General features: G+C 35.6%; 1 protein-coding gene across 2 annotated transcripts in view; it reads right to left on the reverse strand.

The window, feature by feature from the left end:
• The window catches only part of CIR1 (corepressor interacting with RBPJ, CIR1), a 38,339-nt gene that overhangs the window by 11,703 nt on the left and 10,279 nt on the right, over nt 1-16,357 (reverse strand). The window contains exons 3-7 of one of the 2 annotated variants that reach the window (XM_014851645.3): nt 16,102-16,175; nt 15,531-15,541; nt 15,377-15,441; nt 14,946-14,994; nt 14,012-14,129 (exon numbers count right to left, since the gene is read on the reverse strand). In XM_014851645.3, coding sequence (XP_014707131.1) covers nt 14,012-14,129; nt 14,946-14,994; nt 15,377-15,441; nt 15,531-15,541; nt 16,102-16,175 — 317 coding nt within the window. The remainder of the gene's footprint in view (nt 1-14,011; nt 14,130-14,945; nt 14,995-15,376; nt 15,442-15,530; nt 15,542-16,101; nt 16,176-16,357) is intronic. The other variant, XM_070508128.1, reaches the window with a different exon arrangement.

Below are 16,357 nucleotides of genomic sequence, written 5' to 3' on the forward strand. Positions count from 1 at the left end.
ACTATTCATTTTCATATTGTTGAAACACACTAAAAGCAATGGTATAAACAAGACTGGATACAGACACTTGAAACATTAAGTACGTATCATCATTTTAGCAATTTGTGGTGTGGCTGGATCTCTGACTTAGGCATTATAAAGAAAAAGAAATTCTGTATATGTCAAGAATATCCAGTGACACCATCTTGAATTTGAAATTTACTTTTATTAAAAATGTGAAATTTGCAATATTATCATATCAAGTCAGTTCCAAATATTTAAAAAATTAAAAAGTAACTTTAAGTATAAAGCAACTTAAGCCTAAAAAACCAAAAGTTAAATAATTAGTACAATGTGAAACTAATGTTGACATATTGGGACTCAAGGTTTATTCACTTTTATGTTGCTTTTACAACTTTTGGGTCCAATATATAAACAACTTGAAAGTCCTCCATCCTTACAATGAGGAAAAAGCCGAAAATCAACAAATCTTTTTAGATCTATTAAAGAACTGAGGTCACAGGGCAAATCACTGCCTCACAACAGGAGAGACAGGCGATATAGAAAATCACAGTTTATTTACCAAGACCAGAAACACTCCTAGAGCCAGCAACTGGCCCGAATACTTAAAGGATAATTGACTATTGCTGGAGACTGAGCAAGGACTAATGTGAGAGATAAAACTCCTGGGGTCCCCACCTTAATAAGGCCCCTACATTTTTGTGAGTTTTACTTCCAGGAGTCCCACCAGGTTCTCACTGTGAACATCAAACAACAATCCCCTTGTACTTTCCTTCCAACAGTGAGAAGGGAAAAGTAACCATTTTGAAATATGCCCAGAGCATTTTGTTGTCCTGAACAAATGCTTACTCTTTTTTTTTTATTAAGGTTATAAAAGTTAACATCCCTGTGAAATTACAGTTGTACATCATTATTAGTCATGTTGTAGGTACACCACTTCACCCCTAGTGCGCTCCCCCCATCCCCCTTCCCCTGGCAACCACCTATCAGTTCTCTTTGTCCGTATGTTAACTACCACCTATGAATGGAGTCATACAGAGTTCGTCTTTCTCTGTCTGGCTTATTTCACTCAACATAATACCCTCAAGGTCTATCCATGTTGTTGTGAATGGGACGACACAAATGCTTACTCTTAAGGGAAACTATTTTATCAGAGCCTAACCTACATGGAAAAAAAGTCTGAGAAGCACTGTGAAGGTTACAGCCCAGGGGCACAGGCTCACTAAAAGAGTGAGAACTAGTCATAGGATTATAGAATGTTTCCCCTCCCCCCATAACTTACCATCACATCAATAGGGTTCCTGTATAATAACAGGGGATTACAACTGAAGCAAGGCTTAAACTCTATTAAAGAAGGAGTCTCTAGGGAAACCCAAAGATAACAGGGGAGACAAAAACAAGGGCACAAAAGGAAATTTTAGCCTCTGACATCTACAGCTACAGCAAACAGTAAACACAACCTAACTCCTAGCCAGATAAACACAAAACTTCACACTAAAGGCCTATTTACCTCAGTTCCATCTACCTATCATGTCTGGCTTTCAACAAAAAATTACAAGTATGCTAAAAGGCAAAAACCAGTCTGGAGAGACAAAGTGAGCGTCAGAATCAGACTCAGCTATGATAGAAAGTCTGGAATTATCAGATTGAGAATTTAAAATAACAGATTAATATGCTAAGGGCTCTAATGGAAAAAGTGGACAAGATGCAAGAACAGATGGGTAATGTAAGCAGAGAGATAGGAATTCCAAGAAAAAATCTAAAGGAAATGCTAGAAATAAAAAACACTATTAGAAACAAAGAATGCCTTTGATGAGCTCACCAGTAGGCTGGACACAGCCAAGGAAAGAATCAATGAGCTTTAAGATATGTCAATAGAAACTTCTCAGACTCAAGAGCAAAGGGAAAGAAAATGCGACAATTAAAAAAAAAAAAAAGGAGGGGCCCGCCCCGTGGCCTAGTGGTTGAGTTTGCACATTCCACTGCGGCAGCCCAGGGTTTTGCTGGTTTGGATCCTGGGCAGGGACATGGCACTGCTTGTCAAGCCATGCTGAGGAGGCATCCCACATGCCACAACTAGAAGGACTGACAACTAAGAATATACAACTATGAACCAGGGGGCTTTGGGGAGAAAAAGGAAATAAATAAAATCTTAAAAAAAAAAAAGGAAACCAAAATATCTCAGAACTGTGGGACAATTACAAAAAGTGTAACATATGTATGACAGGAATACCAGAAAAAGAAGAGAGAAAAGAACAGAAGAAATATTTGAAATAATAGTGGCTGAGATTTCCCAAGACGAATGACAGACACCAAACCACACATCTAAGAAGCCCAGAGAACACCAACCAGGATAAACAGCAAAAAAATCTACACCTAGGTATATCATATTCAAGCCGCAGAAAGTCAAAGATGAAGAGAAAATTCTGAAAGATGCTAGAGGGAAAAAATAAAACCTTGGGGCCAGCCCTGTGGCTGAGTGGTTAAGTTCGAGCATTCTGCTTCAGCAGCCCAGGGTTTCGCTGGTTCAGATCCTGGGGGCGGACATGGCATAGCTCATCAAGCCATGCTGAGGTGGCGTTCCACATGCCACAACTAGAAGGACCCACAACTAAAAAAAACATACAACTATGTATTGGGGGGATCTTGGGAGAAAAAGGAAAAATAAAATCTTTAAAATAAATAAATAAATAAATAAATAAATGAATGAATGAATAGATAAATAAATAAATAAATAAAACCTTACCTAGAGAGGAACAAGGATAAGAATTATATCAGACTTCTCTTAAGAGACCATACTAGAAAGAGGAGAGTGGAGTGAAATATTTAAAATGTTGAAAGAAAAAACCTACCAACATAGAATTCTGTATCAAGTGAAATTATCCTTCAAAAGTGAAGGAGAAATAAAGACTTTCACAGACAAACAAAAATTGAGGCATTTGTCACCAATGGACCTGCCTTGCCAGAAATATTCAAAGAAATTCTTCAGAGAGAAGGAAAATGACATAGATCAGAAACTCAGATCTACATAAAGACAGAAAGAGCACTTGAGAAGGAATAAATGAAAGTAAGATAAAATACTTTATTTTTCTTATTCTTAACTGATCCAACAGATAAGAGCTTGTCCAAAATGATAACAGCAACAATATATCCTATGATATATGGACAAATGAAACGTATGACAGCAATGTTATAAGGAATAGGAGGAAGGAATTGCATCATATAACAGGAATTGGTTTACTCTCTTATAATGTTTTGGCACTACTTGTGAAGTGGTATAGTGTTATTTGAAAGTGGACTTAGATTAGTTGTAAATGTATACTGCAAATCCTAGGGCAACTGCTAAAAATTAAAAACAAATAAGTGTAATTGATATGCTAAGAGAGGAAAGAAAACAGAATCATACAAAATGCTCAATTAAAACTAGAGAAAGCAGGGGCTGGCCCCATGGCCGAGTGGTTAAGTTCGCGCGCTCCGCTGCAGGTGGCCCAGTGTTTCGTTGGTTCGAATCCTGGGCGCGGACATGGCACTGCTCATCAAACCACGCTGAGGCAGCATCCCACATGCCACAACTAGAAGGACCCACAACGAAGAATATACAACTATGTACTGGGGGGCTTTGGGGAGAAAAACGAAAAAAATAAAATCTTTAAAAAAAAAAAACTAGACAAAGCAAAAAAGAGTAGATTATAAAAAAAGAAACAAAGAATGAGGGCAACAAATAGAAACAATTATAAACACTGTAGATCTTAATTCAATTATATCAATAAAAGATAAAAAATCCAACTATATGTCGTCTACCTGAAACCCACTTTAAATATAAAAATATAGATAGATTAAAAACAAAGGAATGGAGAAGAATATACCATGCTAACACTAATCAAATAAAGCTGGAGTATCTATATTAATTTCAGACAAAGCAGATTTCAGACCAAGGAAATTTATCAAGGATCAAGAAATACAATTACATAATGAAAAAGGGGTCCATTCTCTAAGAAGACACAACAATCCCAAATGTGTATGCACCTAACAGCAGGGCATCAAAATGCGTAAGGCAAAAACTGACAGAAATGTTTTTAGAAATAGATAAATCCACTATTACAGTTGGAGACTTCAATGCCCCTCTATCAGAAATGGATGGATCTGGCAGGCAGAAAATTAGCAGGATATAGTTGAACTGAACTATCCATCAACTGGATCTAGTTGACATTTATAGAATACTTCATCCAAAACAGCAGAATACAATCTTCTCAAGCTCATACGGAACATTCACCAAGACAGATCACATTCTGGGCAATATAACACACCTTAAACAAACGTAAAAGAATAGAAATCACACACAAAAATGCTCTCAGAACAAAATGGAGTTAAACTAGAGATCAGTAACAGAAAGGTATCCAGAAAAATTCACAAATATGTGGAGATTAAACAACACACTTCTAAATAATACATGGGTCAAAGAAGAGGTCTCGAGAAAATTTAAAATATATTGAACTAAATGAAAATGAAAGTACAACTGCTGTGTAATAAAAAACTTGGCTGGCCTTTGTCCCCAGTTGTTGGTAGGGAGCCTCTAAATTCTGGAAATTTCCTGAGTGATAGGAGTATCTTTGCTATTCATGGTGGGACCTGATAGTTTCTGTTAATGAGCTGACTCAGGGTGAGCCCCTAGATAGGTTATGCTAAGGAGATGACTCAGGATTAGGCTGGCCACACCAGAAATGCCAACCATGTGATTAGACGGTTGGGGCTTTGAGCCACATGATATCAGCCTGACCTCTGGCGAAGGGAGAGGGACTAGAGACTGAGTTCAGCCACATGGCCGATGATTCAATCAATCATGCCTATGTAATTAAACCCTAATAAAAACTCTGGACAGCTTGAGTGAGTTTCCCTGGCTAAGGATACTCTGTGTAAATTCTTGCACACTGATGTACACGGAGGGTAATGACATCCAGACTCAATGGGGAGAGGCCACTGGAAGCTACATGTTCGGGGTGGAAGGAAAAGGGAATTCTAATTGTGTCAAATTTAAAGGCAAAGAAAGTAATACTAAAACTATTTTCTTTACTATATATTGTATGATTCCATTTATATTAAATCTACAGTGTAGGCATTCTCAAAAAAAGTAGAAAGTAGATTAGTGGCTGCCTAGGGCTGGCGAAGACCGGGGGCTGGAGGGTGAGGGCTGAGAGGTGTGGGATTTCCACTTAGGGTAAGGAAATGTTCTAGAATGGACTGTGGTGATGGATGTAAAACTCTGTGAACAGAAAAATTCAAAGCCATTGAATTGTACACTTTAAATGGGTCAACTGTATGGTATGTAAATTATCACTTAATAAAGCTGTTAAAAAACACTTGCTCAAGAAAACGAAAAGACAAGACACTGACTGGGAGAAAATGTTTGCAGACGACACACTTGATAAAGGACTGCTATCCAAAATATACAAAGAACCCTTAAAACTCAACAATAAGAAAACAAACAACCCAATTTAAAAAATGGGCCAAAGGCTTTAAGAGATACCTCACGAGGAAGACATACAGACAACAAGCACGGTTGTCCCTTGGAATCCAGAGGATTGGTTCCAGCACCCCCGAAGATACCAAAATCCAGGGATGCTCAAGCCCCTTAAATAAAACGGTGCAGATTTGCATATAACCTATGTACATCTTTCCATATACTTTAAATCATCTCTAGATTACTTATAATACCTAATACAATGTAAATGCTCTGTAAATAGTTGTGATACAGTATTGTTTAGGGAATAATGACAAGAAAAAAAGTCTGTACATGTTCAGTACAGATGCAAGCACTAGAGGCCTTTTGATACGTGGTTGGTTGAATCTGTAGACACAGAATTTGCAGATAGGGAGAGCCAAGTGTATAGGCCAAGTGTATATGATGCACTACATCATATGTCGTCAAGGAAAGGCAAAATAAAACAACAAAGAGATATCATTATAAACCTATTAGAATGGCCAAAATTATTAACACTGATAATGCCAAATGTTGGTGAGGATGTGGAGCAACAGGAACTCTCATTCATTGCTGGTGGGAATGCAAAATGGTACAGCTACTTTGCATGTCAGTCTGGCAGTTTCTTCTAAAACTAAACATCCTCTTGCCACTCAATCCAGCAATCACGTTCCTTGGTATTTACCCACAGGAGCTGAAAATTTATGACTACACAAAAACCTGCACATGGATATTTATAGCAGCTTTATTCATAATTGCCAAAACTTGAGAGCAAGCAAGATGTCCTCCAGTAAGTGAATGGATGAATAAACTGTGGTACATCCAGACAATGGAATATTATTTAGTACTAAAAATAAATGAGCTATTAAACCATGAAAAGACATAGGGGAACCTTAAATGCATATTACTAAGTGAAAGAAGCCAATGTGAAAAGGCTACATACTATAAGATTCCAACTATACTATCTTTAGGAAGAGGCAAAACTATGGAGACAATAAAAAGATCAGTTGCTGTAGAGGGTTATAGGGGAGGGAGGGATGACTAGGCAGAGCACAGAGGACTTTTAGGGCAGTGAAACGACTCTGTATGATACTATAATGGTAGATCCATGTCATTATACATTTGACCAAACCCATAAAATGTACACCACCGAGTGAGCCCTAATGTAAACTATGGACTTTGGGTGATAATGATGTGTCAGTGTAGGTTCATCAATTGTAACAAATGTACCATTCTTGTAGAGGATGTTGATAATGGGGGAGGCTATGCATTTGTGGGGATAGAGGGTATATGGGCAATCTCTGTACTTTCCTTTCAATTTTGCTGTGAACCTAAAACTGCTCTAAAAAATAAAGTCTATTAAAAAACACAAACAAGACTAAAACAAAACAAACAAAAAGATTAAGTAGGAGGCATACTGATATATATAACTATTATATCTATTAAAAAAGCCAAAAAATCAAACCAAAACAAAACACCCCCCCTTGCTTTGTTGAAAATCCCCAACTGTGGATTAAAAAAATTATGTTTACTTCAGTACACATTAAAAACATGGGTAAGTGACAGATGGTAAGAGTCAATGATAAGAATAAGGGCTATAGAGAATAGATAAAAGGCAGGTGGGCTGGCCACTTAATTACAGTCATGTGTCGCATAACCACATTTTGGTGAACAACAGACTGAATATACAACAGTGGTCCCATAAGATTAGCACCATCTAGCCTAGGTGTGAGGTAGGCTATACCATCTAGGTTTGTGTAAGTACACTCTATGATGGTCACACAATGACGAAATCACCTAATGACGCATTTCTCAGAATGTATCCCTGTTGTTAAGGAACAGATAACTGTATATTGTAATATAAAAATATTTTATAAAAATTTAGTCATCACTGAAGCTTGCAAGTTTTACATATAATTTTGATGTACCTAGAGTGGATGAAAGTGTATAAAGTTAAGATGATCTTATCAGTAGAAAAGATATTCTAAACCAGCTTAGCCCAAAGAAGCATTTTGATTGCCTAATTTAACTTTGTAAAGGAGAAGTAAATCTTATAGCTGGTCTCTGTAAACCTCACAGCTGGAAAATTCTAACAGCACCTTGTAGTTTCCAGTGATCAAAGTAAGTTACTTTATATACTAAACTAAGAATTTCATAATAGAAATAATGTAACACCAGGGGGTGCGGTTATCATGAAATAATTACACTCCTGGGAGATTACAGGCACAAGGCTGTACCCCAGGGGTGTGATTATCCCATGATAACCACATCCACTGAAATTGCCTTACTGCAGAAATAATCTCTATTCACTGGTGAGACATTATTCAATAGGTGATTTTTTTTAAATGAAAAGATTTTTTTAGCTTGAATCAGCAAGTGGATTAGGAAATTGGCCAGTTTATTTTTCATTGCATTCAGATTCAGAATACAACATTGTTATTATTTGCTTTCCTATTTGACATAGCAGAGTTTTGATTTTGCTTTTGAGAAACCTTTAAGAGATTTTATTAGTGTCAGTTAAGTGGTACTGCTGAATTCAGATCAAACTTTATTTATTTATTTATTTTTTTTATTTTTTTAAAGATTTTATTTTTTTTTCCCTTTTTCTCCCCAAAGCACCCCCGTACATGGTTGTATATTCTTCGTTGTGGGTCCTTCTAGTTGTGGTATGTGGGACGCTGCCTCAGCGTGGCTTGATGAGCAGTGCCATGTCCGCACCCAGGATTCGAACCAACGAAACACTGGGACGCCTGCAGCGGAGCGCGCGAACTTAACCACTCGGCCACGGGGCCAGCCCCTCAGATCAAACTTTAAAGGTCTTAACTGAGCAATACAATTTTAAATAATTTATTTCTATGTACAATTTTAAATTCTTCTAAAATAATGCTCATTTAAAAAATTATTAATGTAATTTACCTCCAGTGTTGCAAATACAGATAAGCAAAAAAGATGAAACTAAAAATCTCAAGAAATCCCACAGCGAGACAAAACCATTGTTAATGTTCTGGTCCATCTCCTTCCTGGCATTTTTCTAAAAGTATCTGTCTGTATGTGTACTTAAAGATATAAAGAGAAACATGAATGGAATCCATGTAACTACTTTGTTTTATAACCTGCTTTTTTATTTGACCAAATGTTGTAAACAACATCCATATCATTAAGAAATCTTCATATCATTTTTAATGGCTGCACAGTATAGTATTCCATTGTAACAATATCCCATAATTATCTACTTAATATCTTTTAATTAGATACTTAGGTTCTCTCTCTCTCTCTCTTACTATTATACACAATGCTTTGCAACAAAATCTTCGGACATATCCATGATTATTCCCTTAGGATAAATTCATGACTGTGTAATACTAGTAAAACACAATGGAAACAAACAGATAAAAAAAGGTACGTTCCCCAAATCTTCAATTGTTCTTATATACAGCTGAAGCTGATGGTTCTTTACCTTGGCAGTACATCACAAACAGATCAGTAACTTTCATCATCTTATGTGGTATCACAGATGGTGAAAGTTGTTGATCTATTTTTACCATAATTTTATCATAGAGTTCAGTGTTTGGAGATATTCTTAAATAAGTAAGTTACAAGACTTAAGAAATTAAAGATAGCCTGTGTATTTACTAGTATCTGTTCCCACACTTATACTTTTTCGGTTTGAAAGGAAAAATCGGAAATGGAAATTCCCCTAACTCATTTTTCTGTAAAGACTGAGGTGAAGAATTAATTTAGTCTGCCAGTAATTTCTCATCACAAACATACCCTTTATAACACACCAGTAACTCTTTGCTTTCTTTAGCTGTTCCAATTATTCTGAAAATAAACTTAATATTGGAGTACAAAGGAAAACATTAGCCTTCTGAAGACTATCATGTGATATTCAATGTCTGAAAAGCCGAAATTTTAAGTTTCTTTCCCAATTTTAATTACACATTTTAATATAAAAGTAAAAGAAAATCACCTGTAATTTCACCAAATTAACATATTAACTATTTTCATTCTTCCATGTTTCCTTCCAGTCCTAATCCATATGCATGTAGTTTTATATTATTAGAATCATAATGTAGATTCAACTGGTTCTCTTTAATTCACTTGATATATCAACAGTTTATTCTGCCATTCCCCTAGTGCTGGATATTTAGTTCACAACAGCGAAAAATTAGAAATGATGTTGAAATGAACATTTCCCTTAAAAAAAAAAAGCTCTTTTGGCACGTTACCATCTCTCCTTCTCCTCTATGCCGCTCCCTTCCAAAAACAAACACCACACACCACACGTACACAGACTATTCAATGGCATCATTTTTGCTTACAACTGTTTTCCTAAACTTTCGGATCATGAGCATGATGTGGGAGTGAGTCTCAGGCTCCTCTCAGGACTCTAGTTCAACAGGTCTCAGACAGGGGCTTGGGAACCAAGACCTTTAACAGAATACGTAAGTGATCCTTTACATTAGGTAAGTTTGAGAAACACCGGCTGCAGCATCCATGGCCAAGCTTTTTTTGAGAGTCATTTTGAGAGTTCAAATCTGGTTCTGCTCATTTGAAATCACTCAAGATAAATCTGCACCTGTTTTTCTTCTGGTCTTTCCTTTTGGTCAACCTTTCTATCTGTCTAAATCCTAGTAATTCTTCAAAGGTCACTTTAGTCCCACTTTCTCTATTAACCACATAATTTAGCACTCAGTTATTCTCTATTAAATATATTCTTACATAATGCTCTAGTTTTGTTTTCCGATTAGACTGTAAACTGAGTTACTGTTTCTTATGTGATATGTTAATTTAATGTTTCTGATTAGATTTTAAACTAGGAGTAGAGCCCATATCTATGCTATAAGCTTGGAACACAGAAGTTGAAAAAAGAAATTTTATGGCTGAAATGCAGGACATCAAATACATGGTTGCCAAATATAATAATCTCAGTTCTAAGAATTGACTTTCATTTGGCCTCTTAATTTGGTGAGCCATCCTTTCACCATCTAAGGCAAAGCTTCTCAAATCTTATAGATTTAAGAAATACTCATTCTAGGAGGCCATTTAACCACTGAATGACATTTTGCAGTCTATCCTCACATCTTTTAAACAATATTGCTTCTTAATTTTTTTTTTTACTTGCTTTATCCTGGTATATCCTTACATGTCAACATCTATAGCTATCTATATCTATATCTATAGATCTATAGCTCTATTCATATATCTATATCTTATGGCCACATGGTATTCCGTTTTTGGTGGATGCAACACAATTTATCTAAAAAAAAATACTCATAGAGTGCTTACTATGTGCCAGGCACTATTCCAAGCACTACACACACATTAACTTGTTTAGTTCTCCTAACAACCTTATGAGGCAGGTAGTGCAATAATATCTATTTTAGAGACACTAGCGCACTGAGGCGCAGAGAGGTTAAGCAGCTTGCTTAAGGCACATAACTACTAAGTAGCAGAGCAGGGGTTCCAAATCAGGCATCCACGTAGCTCCATAGCTCGACAGTCAGTTCTTAACCACTAAATACACTGCCTCTCAGAATTTATGGTTCCCTCTGTGTGGAAGGCTGTTCCTTTTGCCTAAGATGCCAAATGCTCTTCTCCCAGGTCTTGCGTGGCTGTATTTTTCCTGTCATTGAGGTCTCAGCTTAACATCATTGCTTCAGAGGGGCCCTTCCTAACCACTTAGCCTAAAGTTACTCCCCATTTAGTTCTCATCACAGTATCCAACTTAATTTTCATCACAGAACTTATACATACCTAGTATTTTAATGTTTATTAAGTTAATATTATTCATTTTCTTATTTATTTTATGTCTCCCAATATAATGAAAATAAGGACCTTTTCTGTCTTGATAACATGTTTGTAGAGCCTAGAAAAATGCCTGGCACAGAATATGTGCTTTATAAATGACTGCTGAATAAGTGAGTTTCTTTTTCCAACTCCTTACTGATGGACACTTAGGGTTGTTTCTAATCTTTCACTACTATAAACCCTAGCGTATGTACCTTATCACTTTCTTATAAACCCTAGAGTATGTACCTTATCACTTTCTTATAAATTCCTGGAAGCTGAATTTCAAGGTGAAAGGATATGCATGTTTTTAAGGCTTTTGACACATATCATATGACTCTTCAGAAAGGCTGCTCCAATTATCAGCAGTGGATTAAAAAGTTCATTTTACCACACTTGCTCCAATGCTGGATGCATAGGTCTTTTAAATCTTTACCAAATTTGATAGGCAAAAAGATAATATTTTAGTTTACACTACTTTGGTAATTAATGTTGTTGAAAATGTTCTCCGAAGTTTAACGACCGTTTGAATTCCTCCTTTTGCAAACCACCCATATATACATCCTTTGCTCCTTTGTGTTTGTATGTTCACCTTTTTCATATTGACTTGAAAGAACATTTTATATATTAAGGATATTAACTATAATATTTCAATAAAGGTAATACTTTTCATCCTCTACCACCCAACTGCTCAATTTATTTAGATAAAGAGAGTCACTAATTTATAGACTTCTCAAGCTTGCTTACACATATGTTAAAACTTGACAGGAGCCAAAAACTCGAGCATTTTTCTACTTCATTCACTTTATTTTGAAAAAGTTCATTTGATTGAAGAATAGTACTACAGTAAAATCCCACCACAGGTAGGGTACAAAAACCTGATTGTATAAAATGAATGACTGAATTATTGTAAGTTAATGAACATAAACGGAGGGCTGGAGAAGAGCCAATAACCAGCTTCATTACATTTGAATTCACTGTTTTCAATACTCTTAATGATAGGCTAACTAAATAGCACTAGGTCTTTTGATTGCTGTTAGGAGACTTTCTAACACACACTCAAGAGAAAGCAGGTCTATCGATTACTAGATGAAGGGCTGAGTCTGGAGTCATCCTACTCATTCTCTCAGAAACAGGATTAAAGTAAGATGAGGGTGACGAACAAAGACAGCTCCTACCGCTGCCTGCCCCTAGCCAACATGAGTCATGCAGTTGTAAGAGCACCACAAGGCCAGAGTGAAGGAAAGGATAAGAAAGATGCACTTCCTTCCAGAAAACAGAACATACCTTTCAGATATAACAACACATCCCTGTGACTACTAAAATTAGTGGTCAGAAATATTTGAGCCATGTTCTTCATATATGACCTACTCCACCCCCATTTTCTTTGGGGTTTTGTTTCTTTTGGGGCCTCTCTCCCTTCTCTCACCATTGGGTGAGGACAGGAGAGGAGGCAGCAACAGCATGAGGGTTTTAAGAGTACCTGCACTGTGGCATCAGTGGGATGTTCTGTCAGAGAGTGCCAGACCAAGGTCTCTATCAATAGTCTCTTATCACTGAGCAAGCAGTTTTCTCTCTACTTAAAATGTGGTTTCTTAACCTTTTTTTAAAGCAATAGGATTTTTAAAAAATCCATCATAATACTCTATCTGTGTACTTCTTCTACCCATTCTGACATCCATTAACAACGTTAAAGAAATAATGTCAAACTTGACAACGGGTCAAATTCCTAAACTCCTAATGCAAGACCCGGCATCTTGAATCCTCCTGTCTGCATCTGGCTTGCAGGAAGGATGCAGGATGTCTAGCTACAGAACAGGGGCTGAAGGTCATGTACTGGCTGGGAGTAACCCTTGGCTCAGAGTGGCAGTGGCAGCCATAGGGAGTCTAAAGAGGTGCCTCAGAGCCGAAGAGGATGGGGCTTCGTGCCCAGAGCATTTCCTTCAATGGAGCAGCTCTGCCTTTATACGCTCTATATATTGGGTTTCATGTAAGATTTCTTTAAAATAAAGAAAAAAAACAGGTTCTATAACTGTTTAAAAAATGCTGAAAATCTCTTGAGTTATACTAAATGAGTTGAAGCTCATAAAAGTGAAATGACTTGCTTAAGCTTACAGGGTTAAGCAGGTTATTTCTATTACGATTTATTATAAATTATGGTTGGATCAGTGTGGCTGTCTCAATAATATGCTAACAAGGCAGTGAGAAATAATTAAATCTTTTCAGTTTTCATATCTTTTTATAAAAAGAACCCAATTGATCCAAACCAAATTAGACCAGTTTTTCTTGAGTAGACAATAAGATGCAGGAAAGTAAAGAACTTTCAAGTAAAAACCACATTTAACATCTTTTTAAACTGAATTTTAAAGAGTTTAAAAGAGGCGATTCCTGAAGGCTTCTGGTCCAGCCTACATTTACAATTCAGGAGGACACAAATATCTTCCTTCTATTTTTAGGTTACTAACATGATAAACTATGTTTAATATACATTTTACTTTAAAAATCAAGTTCACAGGGCCCTTGACTAGAAAAATGAAATTTAATTCTAATACACAGCATTTCAAATTCAAAACATATGATTAGAGTTTCCCATTGACCATCATATTTTGGGAATGTGACAGACAAAAAAAACCCAACCAAACAAAAACAATACCCAGAGATTAAAGAAAAATGTCACTTTATCTTTCCTTGTTTGTCCTCAATATAAATTCTAAAACAAATAAATAAATTATGTCTAGTGCCTACCTGAGCCATCAGTGGGAACCGAACTGGCATTGATTCCAGAAAGACCAAACAAAGGACATTCTCGATCTGTGTTCACATGACCCCATTTGTGACATTTAATGCACCTCACATTTCGAACCTGAGAAATAGTGAACATTATTTTGGTTACTAAAAGAATAAAAATATAAACCAATGTTCAACTCCCTACTCTTTGGCAGAGTTTAAGTTAAATTACTCATATGATTAAAAGATCTCCAAGGAAAGAGACTCCATAACTATATTTGGTAATTAAATACAAATACTAAAATCTTCTACTATAAATTCTGCCTAAAAGCCAAGCTGAATCCTATTTCTTTGTGACTGTTACTTGGTGGCAATAAAACAATGTCATCCAAAAAGAAATGGTAAAATACCAAAAAAGAATTATGTCATGGCTTAATTTTAAATTCTCTAATTTTAAAAAGTTAATCTTTAAAGTTTCAATTTCCTAAACCAGGAGCTGGCAAACTTCTTCTGTAAGGGGCCAGATAATAAATATTTTAGGCTTTACAAGCCAGAGGTCTCTCGTGTAACTACCCAACCCTGCCAATGTAGCGGGAAGGCAGCCACAGACAATATGTAATGAATAAGCAAGGCAGTGTTCCAGAAAATGTTATTTATAACCAAGATCTGCCCTCTGGTGATAGTCTGTACCGGTTCTAAAGAAACAGAGCGAATTCTCCAAATTCCCCGCAAACTGCAGAGACCATTAACATCATAACCCTTACTACAAAACCTTGATTCCTATTTTTATCAGTCTACTACATTTAATGTTTTCTCCCCTAGACCTTCTATTATCTGATACAAATAGAAACCACAGGGCCCTTTATCAGCTTAAATATCTTTTGGACAATAACATAAAGAAGTATTTATTAAATAAAAATTATTCTTACAGAGTAAAATACGTGTCACTTGCCTGAATACCAAAGGGCTGATCTCTGATGTTCATATCATCTTTGGCATATCTATTAAGTAGAGAAAATGTACAAACACAATATTAAAAATAATTTAATAAATTAAATAGCAGTTATTCTGAAAAATATTTTTATAGTTCTAAGTACATTAGGAAATGTATAAGTTCAATAAATATATAGAACTATAAAATCTATGTAGTATTTCCAAACACTTCATTATTAAGTGTCCAGTGTGATGATTTGTGATTAAAAAAGTGAAAAAATACATAAAACTAAAGACTATGATCAAGCAAATTAGTTGCATATGACAAATCATTAAAAATAACTTTTCTCATTAGCTGTCTTCTCTAGTGAATGAAACCGCAATGTAAGATGGAATATTAGATAAATTTAATGATACATATTTTCATCTTAAAAGAAAGCCAGTTCTTACTTTTCTCGTGGGGCTCCTTTCTGCCATTCAAATTTGTATTCGGTCTCTCCTTCTGTTTCTTCTTTCTAAAAACATTCATTAAAAAGCCTTTCAATTTTTCTATAAAACTAAAATCTATTGCAAGTAAATCCAAACATAGAAAATAGTACTTTACCTCTTTGTTTTCTTGATTGCATATCAAAAATATGGAGGAAAAAAACACAGGTCAAGTTAAAAACTTCAACATAAAAGTCTGCTATCATATACTACACTATCGTATCATGGTATTTAACTGAAACTTGTAAGCATTTATTGGTTTGATTTTTTTTCTTCTTTCACAAGAAAATTCAAATCACTGAAGGACAAAACAAAATATTGAATAAGAGAAAGCATTTAATAAGTGTGTTAATTCCTAATTTTTAAACTTCTACATTTTTCATTGAAGTGAGTATTTTGCTTTCTATTTACAGGTATATTCAATAAGAAGGACTAAAGATAGATATTATAAAAGAATAAATGCACTTCTGCTGATGTTGAGATTTTTGTCCTCCCCGAAGGACTAGTCAAGAAATATTACTAGATTAGACAATTTTTAGTATTTATTCTCTTGTATTAATTAGAGTATTATTATTTTTAATTATCTTCACAGAATAATAGCAACTTTAAAAAAATATCTGTCATAGCAGTTCTCAATCTTTAGCTGCAAACACATCAAAGACTTAAAAAAAAGAAAATGAGACAAACACCTTTTTTAGCTCCGGGCGGGGCCTCATACATGAAATTAAGGCCATTCTTTACTCGTTCATCACCCATAAGCAATCTAAAGGAAACAAGACATAAAGTTAACAATTTTATGTAGGAGGAAAACATTACAGAGTAACTGCCACATCCCCCGGCCTCCGCCAAACCCTAAGGGAATTAAGATAAAATATTTTTGTTAAAGATAAAGTTCCAAAACTTTACTCCACTGACTAGATGCGATCTGAAATATCTGAATGGAAA

The sequence above is a fragment of the Equus asinus genome, chromosome 4 (genome assembly GCF_041296235.1).
Source record: "Equus asinus isolate D_3611 breed Donkey chromosome 4, EquAss-T2T_v2, whole genome shotgun sequence".
Classification (NCBI taxonomy): Eukaryota; Metazoa; Chordata; class Mammalia; order Perissodactyla; family Equidae; genus Equus; species Equus asinus.